The sequence below is a fragment of the Microtus ochrogaster genome, chromosome 8 (assembly GCF_000317375.1).
Source record: "Microtus ochrogaster isolate Prairie Vole_2 chromosome 8, MicOch1.0, whole genome shotgun sequence".
Classification (NCBI taxonomy): Eukaryota; Metazoa; Chordata; class Mammalia; order Rodentia; family Cricetidae; genus Microtus; species Microtus ochrogaster.
Genome location: NC_022015.1, coordinates 21046463 through 21060432, shown reverse-complemented (window position 1 = coordinate 21060432; position 13970 = coordinate 21046463). Strand labels below are relative to the sequence as shown.

Genomic DNA, 13970 nt, shown 5'->3' with positions numbered 1-13970 from the left:
ACTCTCTGTTTAGCTTTGTCTGGATGACCTGTTTATTGGCGAGAGCGGAATTTTGAAGTCATCCATGAAGCCTTAGTCAGTGTTCTATTGCTGTGAAGAGACGCCATGACCCCAGACACCATGACTACTCTTATAAAAGAAAATATTTATGGGGGCTGTCTTACAGTTCAGAGATTTAGTCCTGTTTGGTTCAAGGCATCACCCCAGTCCCTGACACCCATCCTTGGGGTGAAATGGAACAGGAATGGAGCAGGAAGCTCCATTTCAAGCCCCCTCCCCTGGGAGTTGCCTTGGTCTGGGGGACTCCACCTCCAGGAAAGTCCACCAAGCAGTGAGCCCTCCAAGTGCTGACCCCTCCCTAGGGAGGGTCAGGACCACTCCCACGAGCTATTTAGGTTGCTCCCAGTAAAGGAACATGTGGTCTCTGTTTTGTGTTGTCTCTGGGTTTTGTGTGGTCTCTGGGTTTCTCGTGGTCTTCCCTTCTCTCTCTCTGTCACCATACTTTCCCGGGCCACCCAGGAGCACTGCATTAAACATGGGCATCTTTTATTTGGTCTAATTTGGTCTGATTGGAATTATTTGTGTCGGCGAAGAGGCTCATCTAAGAAATGTTCCTAACAAATGGAGGTTCCTACCAAAGGGGTCTGTTTTTCCCCACGGGCCCAGTGCCGCATGCTGGAAGAGCTCTTCTTGTGTGCTCTCTTCTAGTCTAAGATCAGCTTCATCTTAGTGAGTCCCCCCCCCCCTTTTTTTTTTTGCTTTTTGCCAATAGGGCTACAAGACCCATTCACATTTATTTTTGTCAATTTTCGGGCTTTCCGTTGAAGTCACAATCGTGCTGTGAAAGTCTGACCCAAGCAGCGAAGCCCAGCTTCGCTGAAGTGAGAAATTACGAGGACCAGAGACATCTGCCAATCATTTCTCTAGACCCCCATTTTGACTCAAGAGCACCGTCTGGTGGACACATTGCCCCAGGCTTGAGTCCCACAATTTGGCATGGGCTTCTAAAAGGGTTCTTGTGATTCCAAGTGGATTCCTCAAACACCCTTGGGCTGACTTTTACAAAAATCCTTTTAAACTGGGGCTAACATCTAACGTAAAAGCAAACAAGGTTAAACAAGGCTCCAAAAGCCCATGGTTTCTGTCGCATGCTCCTGCCCCTTCCCTGCTGTTTGCTGTTTGTCTCACTCTGGGATTCTCTAAAATGGATCTGTTTCCACTGTCCTTCCTCTCTAACACTGTAGAGTTCCTCTGTCCTTTTATTCTTGTCCCCCCTTGCAGTGTCTGCTAATATGGTCTTTAATGGGACCATCTCTATGCTTAAAAGTGTTTTATTTGTCTATCTGTTAGAATAATGTGGCCAAAGTACGTCTCTGTGAGTATGTGGGTGTGTTTTCATAGTATGCTTGATTTATGTTTCTGTGTGTATGTGTGCTTGTTTTAAGATCAGTAAAGCTTATAACTCCAGATTACAACAGCTCTGGAAAAATACAAACATGTGGGTAACCCCCATTTTGATGCCACTACCATTTTGAGTAAGAGTACCCACATGTGCTAGTATTCTTTGACTTATTAAAATATCCCTTTTAATCTTCTTACATTTACTAGCATTGGTAAGCTGTAACTAATTGGATAAAATACACGTATAAATTTAGCTTATATGCTTAGTTTAAAATAACAGGTAATGGTGCCCAAATCTTGAGTGCCTTTACAGATCTGAGAGTATGGCATTTAACAAAAGAGCTTCTAACACAGAGACATGCCCACTCCTGCGGCACCCTATAGCTCCTCCAAGAAGATGAGTGGTTACAGAAGACCTTCTGCTTTGAGGCTTGCCTTTGGGTTTTGCAAAGCCACCCACACAGCAAAAAGCAGCCTTCCACCTCTTCAGTTTCCTAGATGCTACCTGGAGAATAGATCTTCTCATCCTGCTAAGACAGGTAGACTAAATCTTCCCCCCTCACCCCCCCACACACAGGAAAATCTTTCACCCTCTTGTATTCAGCAGCTAATGGCAAGCATTTCTTCTAGGCTGATGTTCTCCAAGGACTAAGGGAAGACTTGGGATTGCCTGTGTAGGTAAAAAAAAAAAAAAAAAAAAGCTGTCTCATTTCTGCTCATTTATCTCCCTTAGACCTGTCTAATGGCATTTGATGACTTACGGTACTCTAATTCATTACTTCATTTGTTAAATTTTCTGCTAAAAGTACAGACAGGCGTGCCTCTTTCACAGGCTTCATAGTTCAGGATTAACAGGTTTCAGGAGTATCTTAAAAATCCAGAGTTCCCAATTCCCTTTAATTGTCTTCTAAAATGTTTATACCTTTTAACTAGGGGACCCTGGGTCTGCACCAATGGGTAGAACGCTCTCAGGGAAACCATATTTTAATATTTTAAAATATCAAATAAATCAACTAAAAATACATGGAAGGCCTAAGAAGTCCTCAAAGTAGAGAAAAGAAGATCAACCAATATAGCTATGACCCCTCCCTTCTTCTCATTGTTACCATTCTGACATTTATGTATTGCATTTTTCTGGAATTAAATATTTGTTGGCAACAAAATAAATAAAAAATAATTAATTAAAAATTTAAAGTGTCCCCTCTCTCGGACTTACACTCCCAGACTCCACCCCCTTTCTGCTAGTATCAGTGGAGGAAGTGGGGGAGGGGTGGTAGCAAACTGGAGCATGACAGGCCTGAGGGTCCCCTGGACACAAGGCTGCCATGCTACCTCCCTGATAATGAAGATGACAATCACCATGGCGATGATGAAAATGACCATGGTGCTTCAGGAGATAGCTCTGTACCAACATTATGTGCTTGTTTTTCATACTGTTGATCCTAAAAGGGTTTGAATGAATACGGGGAAAATACCACTTTCAGATGTATTGAAAAGAAAACGAAAGCCAGCCAGGGAGGGAAGCGCGGTGGGCTGTAAGCAGAGACTGCTTGTTCATTTCCTGGCTGCTCAGACCCGGATGATCACACAGAAACTCTATTAATTACAACACTGCTTGGCCAATAGCTCAAGCATATTCCTGGATAACTCTTATGTCTTAAATTAACCCATTTCTATTATTCTGTGTGTCACCACGAGGCTGCGGCCAACCGGTAAGATTCCGAGTCCTTCTCCTCTCGCACCTACCAGGCATCTCTTTGACTCTGCCTACTCTCTATCTCTGTTCAAATTTCCCGCCTGGCTCTATTCTGCCCTGCCATAGGCCGGAGCAGCTTCATAATCACAGCATACAGAGGGGGAAATCCCATGTCAATGCGCAGGCGCACTGCCTAGAGGAGCGGTTTGGAGCTCCTCTGACATTTGCAGGGTCTTAGTTGGTGTATGGAATCCTTGTTCCTGGGACGTCCACCCTGAAGTCTCGAAGGAGAGAGAACCGTGTCTGCAGTGGCGCCAGTGAGACGGTGCTCCTGGGGCGTGGGGGTGCTTTGAGGAGGCCAGAAGTAGTGATGCCCGCAAGAGCATTTTGGAAGAAGCGATCCCGGGGAAGTCAGAAGAAACCTTTGCCCTTGTCAAGGGTGTCTGTCATTTAAAAGCATTCTTAGCAGCCTCCCTCGCATCCCGGTCAGTCATTGCTCATTCTGTACCTCCGACCATTCCAGAGAGGGACGCTCTGTCAGAAGCCTCAGAAGAAGCTGCAGAGGGGTTGGCAGCTCAAAGCTGCCAGGTTACAACAAAGGAACCCGAGAACGAATGGGCTTCACATTCTGAAGCCTGGTGTTGCGTTTATTGAGGGCACATCCAGCCAATAGTCCCATGAGGCAGGAAATGAGGTGCCCTGCTTGACCTGGCAGCTGCTCTCCTACCTGTTACTGCTGATATTTGAAAAGTCAAAGCAAGTCTGAATCTTAGTGTTCTGCTGGTTGACGGAGCATTCATTGATCAAGTACTGTCTGAATTGGTGTTAGGACACAGTGGCAGCATCTGGGATTGCTTTTCAGAGAATTCTATCCTTCTGCATTGCTTTTGTGTTGACAACCGAACATGGGCAGTCTTGTACCCGCTGTGGCGTGCTCGCCCTATGTGCCATTTTCAAGTAGATTCAACAATTATATTACTTGTTTTCACACCTTAAAGGCACTTGAAAAATATCTATATCTCTTAGAGGTTTTGAAGCTAGGTGGCTCTTTGAAAAACCCCTTCATTCGAATGTCATACCATAATCTTTAAGGCAGGAAGCTGCATGAACCCTATGGAGAAATTTGACTATAAGAGTCATATTTTATACAACATTTTTCAAGTAAAATTTTTATGTAAAATTTAAAATAAAATTTATAAAAATTTTATGAAACTCTCTAAAAAAGAGAGCGTTAGGCTCAGGGTTAGAATCATGCTGTTAGTCAGAGTGACTTCATCATCAAGATTAGTGTGACTATAATGTCTGTGTCCAGTGCAGGGACACTCTGAGGGCAAGGTGTCTGCCATGGGCAGAGTGAAAGCCAGCTTATCAGAGCTGAAGGTCTGGTTCAAGTTTGCCATCAGCCTTGGCGAGGGCTCACTCCAGGGCATAGATAAGAGGGGCTGTAGCTTTGTCTCACCTTCCGCCTTCCCTCCAGAAAGGAGTCAGAGCGTCTCTCACAGAGTCTCATCCTGGCAGCTAAACTTGCCTGATTTTTCTTCAGTAATGGATTTGAGGTACACAACGGTTCAGTAATTTTATTTTTATTTATTTTATTGTTTTGGACTATTAGAGATTCTCCACCTCTAAATACGACACTCAGAGCAGTCTAGATTTTCTTCTAGATAGACACGGATAAAGACATAAGAACATGGCCACCACTGAAAGGACCTCCTCAGTTTCACAGGGAGGAGCGACTGGTGTTTAGTCGTTCACCTTATTAGACAGACTAATTCTTTATAGTCTTCCCTGGTCTGAACGCTTGAGGACAGGTTACCTTCCTGCATTACGGAAAGACTGCCTTCATGCATTTAGGTCAACTGACTTCTGACTAGTCTTTGCAGGTACACTGAGCACAGTAACAGTGTGAATAAAATAACTTCCTTATCTGGTTCCTCAGTGACTCCTGCACCCAGCTGCACTCTACTCCAGGTCCTGACCCAGGTGTCAAGCTGTTTTCTGTCCTCTGAGCAAAGGCACCAGATTCCCATTGACAGCCTGAGACTTGCCAAGGGGTCCAGGGAATAGTCTCCAGCCACCGTGAGAACCAGCTATCCTCAGAGGGGTATGTATTCTGCTTCCGTGTAAGCTGCCACTCCCAGTAAGTAGGGGGTGCCCTCCAAGTAGGAAGGTTGGAAGGATGCTGGGACACTCTTACTCTGAGCCAGTTCTAACCCTGTCCCCACCCTCTCTCTCAGAAATTGAGCTTCACAGATGCCTCTTTTTGCCACTGGAAAGGAACCGCGACAAAAGACATGAACACACTCTTCCTCACCCTGCTGCTGCCCCATTCCTTCCTGTCTGTGTTGTCAGGCTTTCACGGAAGAATAAACTGTGCTCTTAAATTTTTGTCTCATTTTCCCCTCCTAACCTGGCTCTGTATCCACCCAAACTTCCTAAAGTAAAAAGTCTGGAGCTCAAAGAAAAAGAAACCCTTAGTCCGTGAGTGACAGGAGACAGCTAAAGCAGTTGGGAAGCTGACTGCTTCTGTTTCTGGGACCTGGGATCTAATACTGGGTGATGACTGAGCCCAAGGTAAGGATTTCCCACCTGATGGTTCCCAACATCCTATCCGCTGCAAGTGACCATGTGACCATGCTACTCCTCTGAGTGTTTGTGGGGGTGCTTTGTAATAGAAGATCCTAGTACATTGTCACGCTGGAGCTAAGAGAGATAAAAATGTAAGGCAGAAGATCTGGCAAAAGATGAGCCAGAGGCTCGGCTAGACAAACAACTCTGGAAGTGCCATTTATAGAAGACTTGTATCTGCTTTTCTTTTTTCTATTACCTTCCTCACCCAGAACTTTCTCTTGGTCCCTGGCTGGCTGAACACACACCAACATCCTCCTCTAATATTATCTAGTGTTTCCTTAAAGCTACCAACCTCTACTGGACTGAAGTAAACCTCTAAAGTAATTTTTTAAAAGTGCATAATTAAGAAAAAGTGACCAAATGTACCCACATCCAGGAACAATGGGAAAAAGAGCCAGGAGTCAGCAAATTCGTATTGGTCTTTATTGAGATGTCAAGGTCCAGCAACGCCATGAGAGAATAGTCTGGAGACACAATCCAGAGCCAAGACTTCAGGGTTCTTAGACGCGATACCCTCAACCTTTCGGCTATGAGGAGGGCAGTTCTCTGTTTGAGGGCTCTCTGGTCTTCAGAATGGTCCTATATTTGGTCAGAAACTGACTGCCCAAAGTGCTCAGCTCTTGCTGGAGTTCTTGCAGTGCCTTGTCTTTTTCCTGCTGCTCCCCAAGCACATGGTTCTTGTAATAATTGATGTACAAGTTCACCCAGTCATCCACCACAGTCACCATGCTCTCTTCGGGAATGAGAGGGTCATCAAAGACCTGGGGGCAGGGAGAGAGGGAAGATTGGCCAAGGAGAATGTGCTCAGCGAGACGGAGTGCCAGGACGGCCTTATAAACGCCCACAATCTCTTTTCTTGGATTTGCATTCTGTTTCTAGACATTTGGACCAATGCCACCATTGCCCTTACAGTTTCAAATGAACCTCCTTGCCTCCCTCCCCGCCCCAACACACACTCTCTCCATCTGTCTTTTCAAACAGTGCCCAGGCTCACCTGCTGATTCAGCAGAACGTTAAACTCCTTTATCCCTGTAGAAATCAGTTCCTTATTGGTCTGGAAAGGGGCCATCTGTCAGTTAAAGAAAGGAGGTAAAATGTATTCTTTTCCCTCACACCGGGGTATCCTCCCCAGCTCTCCCCCACCCCAAACATCCCTCATGGCTGAGAGGGACACCTCCTCTCTAAACCTTTCAAGCCCTGATCTGTGTGGAAGTCGCATTTCTCCCGATATAGGCTCACCTTCAAATCCAAAGGTGCCGAACTTGCCTCAGCCACACTCTTCGGGGTTGGTGTGTCCTCTGCACTGAGCGGGAGGTAAGCAGAGTCCAGAGCTAGCTTAAGACGGAAACGCCCTGCTTTGAGGTCCTGAAGGAGCGTGATAGGTCGTCCTGGGGTGGAGATGGTGGGTGGTGAGGCTTCCCTGGGACTAGAAAGATAGAGAGACCATAAAAAAAAAATAGATAAATGAAGACAGAAAATGCAAGAAACAAACCAGGAACACATATATGCTTGTCCTTTTCCCTATAATCCCAAGCCAGTCTCTGACTTCTAAGGAAATTAACATTTTCTGGACCCCATTACGTAATGGGCATTTTTGCATTATACACAGTGTAATGGCATTGGTTTCTCTATCTACAGCATCCATATTCGGAGCAGTTTAGAAGCCAGACTACAATCCCACATTCAGGAGGCATGGAAAGAAGAGTCAAGTCAAAGGCCAGTCCCAATTCATATCCAAACAAAACTTTGTTCTCCAAAAAAGAAGTTTATGCCACATTCTTTGCCATTTTATGTATTCTTTTATGCCAGACACTTCTTCAATCGTATATTAAATATTTATCATTATAAAAATTTCCTTCAGAACATATAGAATATATTGGGGCTTTTTCAACTACAAAGAAAAATGAAATTATGTCTTTGCCTCAGGGGAGCAAAAGAATCTTTGAATACTTGCCACTACCTCCAAATAATTCATAACATCTAAATAGTTATGTACTGGGCTGGCAAGATGGCTCCTTGGTACTTGCTGTCAAGCCTGATGACCTGAGTTCAATCCCTGGGACCCACATGGTAGAAAGAGAGAAATGATGCTCAGAAGTTATCTTTTGATGTTCATATGCAGACCATGGTGTATATGCATCTCTTTCTCTCTCTCTCTCTCTCTCTCTCTCTCTCTCTCTCTCACACACACACACACACACACACACACACACACAACTAATTATCTAAATAAATAGGTAAATACAGTATGTACCACTTACCAAATCTGACTTAGACACCTACACATATAATCTGTTTAGCCCTCACCCTCACCTATCTGGTATGTACTAGTGTTTTTTCCACTTTTAAGATGGGGAAATTGAATGCCAAAGAAACAAATAACTTTCCCAAGATTTCACAGTTACAACCTTGCGTGCCAAGCAAGGCCGTTGGGTGAACTCATTTACAGAATGTGGCTTTCAGGTTTGGCTCATTCACAGAAGCTAGAATAAAGAGTATGGTAACTTGACTTCTTCCTTCCTCCTGGGAACTCAATTCTTCACAAAAGTGCTAATGTTTATCTCAACCTTAGACAGACTCTGTGTGGGGTCAGATATGGAGGCATGGGTGGGCAGGGTGGCTTCTAGCCACAGTGCATGATGAAGCCAGCAGTCCTTGAGAATCAGACGTTTCCAGAATGGAGTTGCTATCCAGAGCAGTGGCCATCCAAGAATGCCAGGCTAGCAACAACGACATCTTCTTTTCTGATTTAAAGAGGAAAAAAGAAGATGCTTTTTCCTACTTTAGGGCCAGTTCCCTAAAGTAAGCCAGAAGGAGGAGGACAAAGAGAAGGGGTGAGTTTGGAGAAGGGAAACCCTGTAGCTTAGACTCTCCTCCTGACTCCATGGAGCTCCCCCAGAAGAGAAACACACAAGACTTCCCCACACTTCTGCTGTGTTCTGACTGTACTCCTGCCCCGCCTCAATGGTCTTACTCCCTGGGTCCTTAGAGGCCTTTTAGAAATAATATTCTAATCTGGGGAAAGCTGAAGGACAGAGAATTTCTTCTCGCAGCGTTAGTGAACCAAGCTGTTTGCTTGCTACTTGACAAAACCAATGACTCAGGGAAAGCACTTGGGCAAAGAAAAAAACTTGTTTGGAAAGCCAAGGAAACAAAGAGGCTAACTCATGCCAATAAAACCATCTGGTGTGGAGGGGCTTTGTAGAGAGGGAAGCAGAGAAATAAGCAAGAAAGAGCTAACCACTGAGGACATTTTTAAAACAAAAACTTGATGCTGGCTGATTTCCTGGTGCCACTTCAGAGGCCTTAGTTGGTTTAGTTACTCTTAATCTTGATGTTTTCAGCCTTGGAAGGGAAGGAAGCAAGTTTAAGTCAAATCAACCTTGGTCTAGATAAAATAGCTCTTAATGACTAATATATCTGCACGCAGATTTGGGCAGAAATGGTCTGGATCAAGATTAAGGTAGCAAAGAACGCAGAGACCGGGTGAAGATGACGTTGTTACTGGATCTTGCTCTGTTTCCCCTCAGTGTCCCAGTCCTTGTGTTTTCTATTAAGTGAATCCAGGTAAGACACACAGAGTGTAGCATAGAAAATAGAGCTTTGTGTGTAATAATAAGGGTTGAGGGTGGGCAATGGCCAAGGAGTCATAGTAGGGGAAAGTGCTCTCACAGAGTAAGAATGGACAGAGTCCGAAGAGACCACTGCGGGGGGGGCATGCTCTCAAGGGGTAGGAATTGCGGGGGACATGTTCTCAAAGGGTAGGAACTGCGGGGGACACGCTCTCAAGGGGTAGGAACTGGGGGAGCACACTCTCAAGGGGTAGGAACTGCGGGGGGCACGCTCTCAAGGGGTAGGAATTGCGGGGGGGCACGCTCTCAAGGGGTAGGAATTGTGGGGGGGACACGCTCTCAAGGGGTAGGAATTGCGGGGGGCACGCTCTCAAGGAGTAGGACTTGCGGGGGCACGCTCTCAAGGGGTAGGAATGGACAAGGGTCAGGGGGACTGTATGTATCAGCCTACATGTTTAGGGGGGCTATTACAGGACGGCTGTAAATGACCAAACAGCACTTGGCCGGGTATGCTGGGGCTCTTTCCTCGGTCCTAGCTCACTTCCATTCTTGGCAGAGCCTTCACTCTTTCTTAACGAGTTATCTACTTCTCTTCCACGCCTAATTTCAAAGGCACAGTTTTCTCCAGTTTCTCCTGGTGGCTGCCAGGATCTCCGCTCATCCTGTTCTATGTTTCCCTCTTAAACTAATAAAACTTTCCTCAAGATTCCTGTTCATTCCACTACTAAATTCTTTTATTAAAAAAGATTTTATTACCGCCTGTCCCCCCCCCCGTGTGTGTGTGTGTGTGTGTGTGTGTGTGTGTGTGTGTGTGTGTGTATTTAAGAGCACATCCATGTGCTTGCCTGGGAGGTCAGGAAGAGGGCGTCTGAGCCCCTGGAGTTGGATTCACCAGTGGTTTGTGAACTGACATCAGCACAGGGAACCAAATGCTGATTTTTCTGGAAGAACTGCAGGCGTTTAACCACTAAGTCATTTCTCAGCCTCTAAATTCTTTTAATTAGGGAGCCGAAGTTCCCATGGGAACTTCAGTTTCCCCAGTAACAAAATAACAACAAATGCTAGCTAGCAAAGAGCCCTTCTGTGCTGCTGGTGAGAATGTAAACTTTTGCAGCTGCCGTGAGAAGCCAAGGGGAAAACAACAGAAACCACAGCATGGTTACCACTCTGCTGATGTAGGTATACAGCTAAGGATGCCATGTCCTACCGCAGACATGTTGGTACCTCTGCGTTTACCATGGCAGTACTCACAACAGCCAAGGGATGGAATCGGCCTGGAGCTCTGTCAGTAGACAAATGGGTAACAAAATATGGCATTACGGTGGAATTTTATTCTGCCACAAAGAAAATCATGACATTTGCAGGAAAATGAGTTTAAGACTTTCAGAAAGACAAATACCCCCATGTATTGTCTCATATGCAATCCCTAGATCAGCACTTTTATATGTGTGTATGGGTGTGGGAGGAGGCATAGGTCATGAAGTTAGAAATGGGACCATGAGGAGGGAAGAAGGGATCTTCAGGAGAGTAGAAAGACAATCGATATCATGTGACATAAAAGCCACAAGGCTTGGGGTGGGGTGTGTGTGTGTCTATCCAGTAGGGGTCAGGCAAGGGAATGGGGAGGCGGGTGGTGAAGGAGAGACAATAGGAAGAAAGTATGTATAATAATGCTATAATGACGCTCATTAAGTCTCAAGGCAATTTTAAGTTTTTCAGAAGCTATATTGTCCCGGGCCTCATTGAAAAACAAAAAAAGAAAGAAAAGAAAAAGGGCACTTGGGACCCAGAGAAGGATACTTTTCAAACTTACACTGCTAAAAGTTTGAGATCTGATTGGTGACAACTATTTCCACAGGAAGGCACCTCTCCCTCTCCCGATTGTGGAAGTTCACGCAGTCTGAGTTCAAGATAGTATAGGAAGATGATTGCCCCTCTGCGGCCGCCGTAGCCGAGCAGGAAACGTTATTCGTCCGGCTTTTTGCCGCGTTGGACTTGGACCGGCCAGCTGAGCCTGGCGATGGCTGACTCTACGAGCTTGCGAATGCAGCTGTGCACGGAACAGTTCGGCTCCCGAGCCCCGCGCGGCTGCCGCGCTGCCGCCGACGGGAGCCTGCAGTGGGACGGGGCTCGGCGCTGGGGCTGGCTCTCCCGGGCCCCGACAGCGAAACCCGGGCAGGATGCGGGAAGCGGGGGACCCTGGGCAGCGCTGCCCGCGCTTTCGGGCCTCAGAGCCGTGCTGCTGCCTCAGGGCTTCCCCGATAGCGTCAGTCCGGATTACCTGCCCTACCAGCTGTGGGATTCGGTGCAGGTGCGGCCGGCCGACTGCCGTGGCGGGTGGGGTGTCGGCGGTTTATAGCTGGGGACCTGGGGGACAGGCCCCTTCCATTTGCACATGGAAGGCTGGCGTGCACCGCAGAGTCTAGACAGTTTTCCAGGTCACACACCACCGCTGAGAGCTGGTATAGTACAGCAGGCTTCCGTGTTCCTGCGACCACCCCTCACGCCGCTTCTTCTCTCTCCAGGCCTTTGCTTCCAGCCTCTCCGGCTCCCTAGCCACCCAGGCAGTGTTGCAGGGCTTAGGGGTAGGCGACGCAAAAGCCTCTGTTTCAGCTGCCACGTCTACCTGGCTCCTGAAAGGTGAGCCAGAGCCCTGGAGCCTTACGTGTTGGTTGGTCTCTCTCTCACACACACCCGCCTTCTCTCTCTGGCCTCTTTTTCCTCCACTGCAAACCCTAGTACTGCCGTTCCGCAGCGTTCTGACCTCCGACAGTGACTCTGGTGTGTGTTTGTGAGTGGTCTGCTGTCTGATGAGACAGTACACAGAAGCCGCCTGTCCCCATGCCTAGAACAGTATGCCTAGAACAGTATTCTCGTTGCGCGTTGAATACGGTCATCAGTGAATGAGCCCAAAAGACACAACTTGTTACCCTTGCAAACTTCAGAATCTAGATCCCTCATCCTTATATTAACTTTAAACCTACTTTGTGCGGAATTGCATAAAAATGTAGTTTATTACATAAAGCTGCCAGCTTCTCAGCATGGTGAAAATTAGATACTTGAAGTGGGATGTAGCTGGTCCTAAACTGGTGTGGTTAAAATGTATTCTGACTCCTCTGGGGTAGAAGACAGTGCTATGGGTGATTATTACGGTAACCATGTGCCGAGAGTGTATAGCTTTTATAAAAGAAAGTCGCCAAGAAAAAAAGATAATTTAGCACCATGCCACCTAGAGAGTGAAGCAGAGAAAAGGGAACTGGCCAGCCACGTGTTTCACACCTAGGAGGGCTCACAGTCTTCTTGTCTCTGTCCCTGCTGCTCCCCGTGGTGTTTGTAAGGGGAGTTCCCGCTGAGCTTTGCAGCTGGTTTGATGCCTTGATCTGCCTTTTGTGACTGCTACCTTTTATGTCCCTTACCTTCTGGTTTGCAGTGTGTGAATCTTACCTGAGTGTACCCTAAAGCTTCAGAGCCCTTGCAAAACTTGGTTGCAGGAGGATTCAGAAAACTGAGATGTCCTGTGGCTGGGAATTGCTTTGGCTTTTGTCTCTTTGGGGAGTTTTGGATAAGAGGTTTTGATGTGCTAAAGTGTAAACTTTATAACAATAAAAAAGCCTACAAAGCTACTGTCAGTTCATGGGAAGCTGAGTCCCCTGTGGCCGAAAAGGCAAAAATCATCCTAGAGTGACCCTGTTTCTTCCACGGACCTGTGTGATCCGTGAACCAAACACCCGACACAACAGGTATTTAAATGAAACCTAGGGGCAGGCGCATCCAGCGGCCTGGCCAGGTCTTTGGAGAGCCTCCCTGGACCCATTGGAGATCCGAAGGCTTCTGTGTATGCCTAACTGCTAGAACTGGGCACACTGTTACTAGGGGTAACCTCTTGACAGCATTGTTAGAGCAGAAGTGATCAATGGCGGCTTGTCCTCATTGTCTTTAACAATGGCAGTGCTAATACTAGGTGCTGGCCGTGTTCTTCTACAACACTCTTCACATTTGCTGATTAGACATCATAGTAACCGTAGGACGGGTGTTGCTGTTTTCCCCCACTTCATAGCCGCAGAATTAGAAGGCTACACATAGGTAAGTTGTAGAGCCTGGATTTGAACACAGGCAATTTAGTCCTTTTCACAGAAATTGCACTGTGCTGAACTTCATCTTTCCCGTTGTCCTCCTGTTAGCCACGTTTCAAAGCTGCAGTTGAAGTCTGGGTCAGTATTTTCGCCGGTATCAGAGTTTAGTGTCATTTCCAAGCATCCCCTTTTTATCACCAGCACTATCATGCCTGTCTGGTCACTGTGGCTTGTGGGCGTCGCAGCTGAGTGGGACTGTTGGTGACTTTTCTCCCTGGTACTGCACATCCTTCTGTCAGACACCGTGAGAGTTAGACCTTGTATTATTGGCTTCTGTGCGCTGAACCATCCCTGCCTCTCGGGGATAAAGCCAACTTGATCTTTTTGTTATATACCTGTATTCTGCTTATAAGTATTTTATAGAGGACTTTGCATCTATGTTCATGGGGGAGATTGGGCTGTAGTTGCCCTTTTTTTTGCTGCGTCTTTACTGGTTTTGGTATTGGACTGACACTGGCTTCTTAGAAGGGGTTTGGAAATGCGCCTTCTGTTTCTGCTTTGCAGTACTTCCCCCAATCTTTCACTCTAAGGTTTTGC

The 13970-nt window shown here is 46.5% G+C and overlaps 2 protein-coding genes across 4 annotated transcripts in view; one reads left to right on the top strand and one right to left on the bottom strand.

The window, feature by feature from the left end:
- Positions 1-6127: 6127 nt before the first annotated feature.
- Ahsp (alpha hemoglobin stabilizing protein) lies at positions 6128-11239 on the bottom strand. Its single transcript, XM_005351344.2, has 4 exons — positions 11114-11239; positions 6968-7154; positions 6723-6797; positions 6128-6489 (listed from the first exon to the last, which is right to left on the bottom strand). Exons 3-4 carry the CDS (start codon positions 6795-6797, stop codon positions 6256-6258), a joined length of 309 nt encoding a protein of 102 aa, XP_005351401.1. The 5' UTR covers positions 6968-7154; positions 11114-11239; the 3' UTR covers positions 6128-6255.
- Positions 9122-13970, top strand: part of C8H16orf58 (chromosome 8 C16orf58 homolog) — a 21401-nt gene continuing 16552 nt past the window's right edge. Inside the window, exons 1-3 of one of the 3 annotated variants that reach the window (XM_026781389.1) lie at positions 9122-9295; positions 11159-11611; positions 11826-11940. In XM_026781389.1, the coding sequence (XP_026637190.1) occupies positions 11321-11611; positions 11826-11940 (406 nt within the window). In that variant the 5' untranslated portion in view covers positions 9122-9295; positions 11159-11320. Of the gene's footprint in view, positions 9296-10405; positions 10476-10496; positions 10585-11158; positions 11612-11825; positions 11941-13970 lie in introns of those variants that run through there. The other 2 variants (XM_005351342.3, XM_026781390.1) reach the window with 2 other exon arrangements.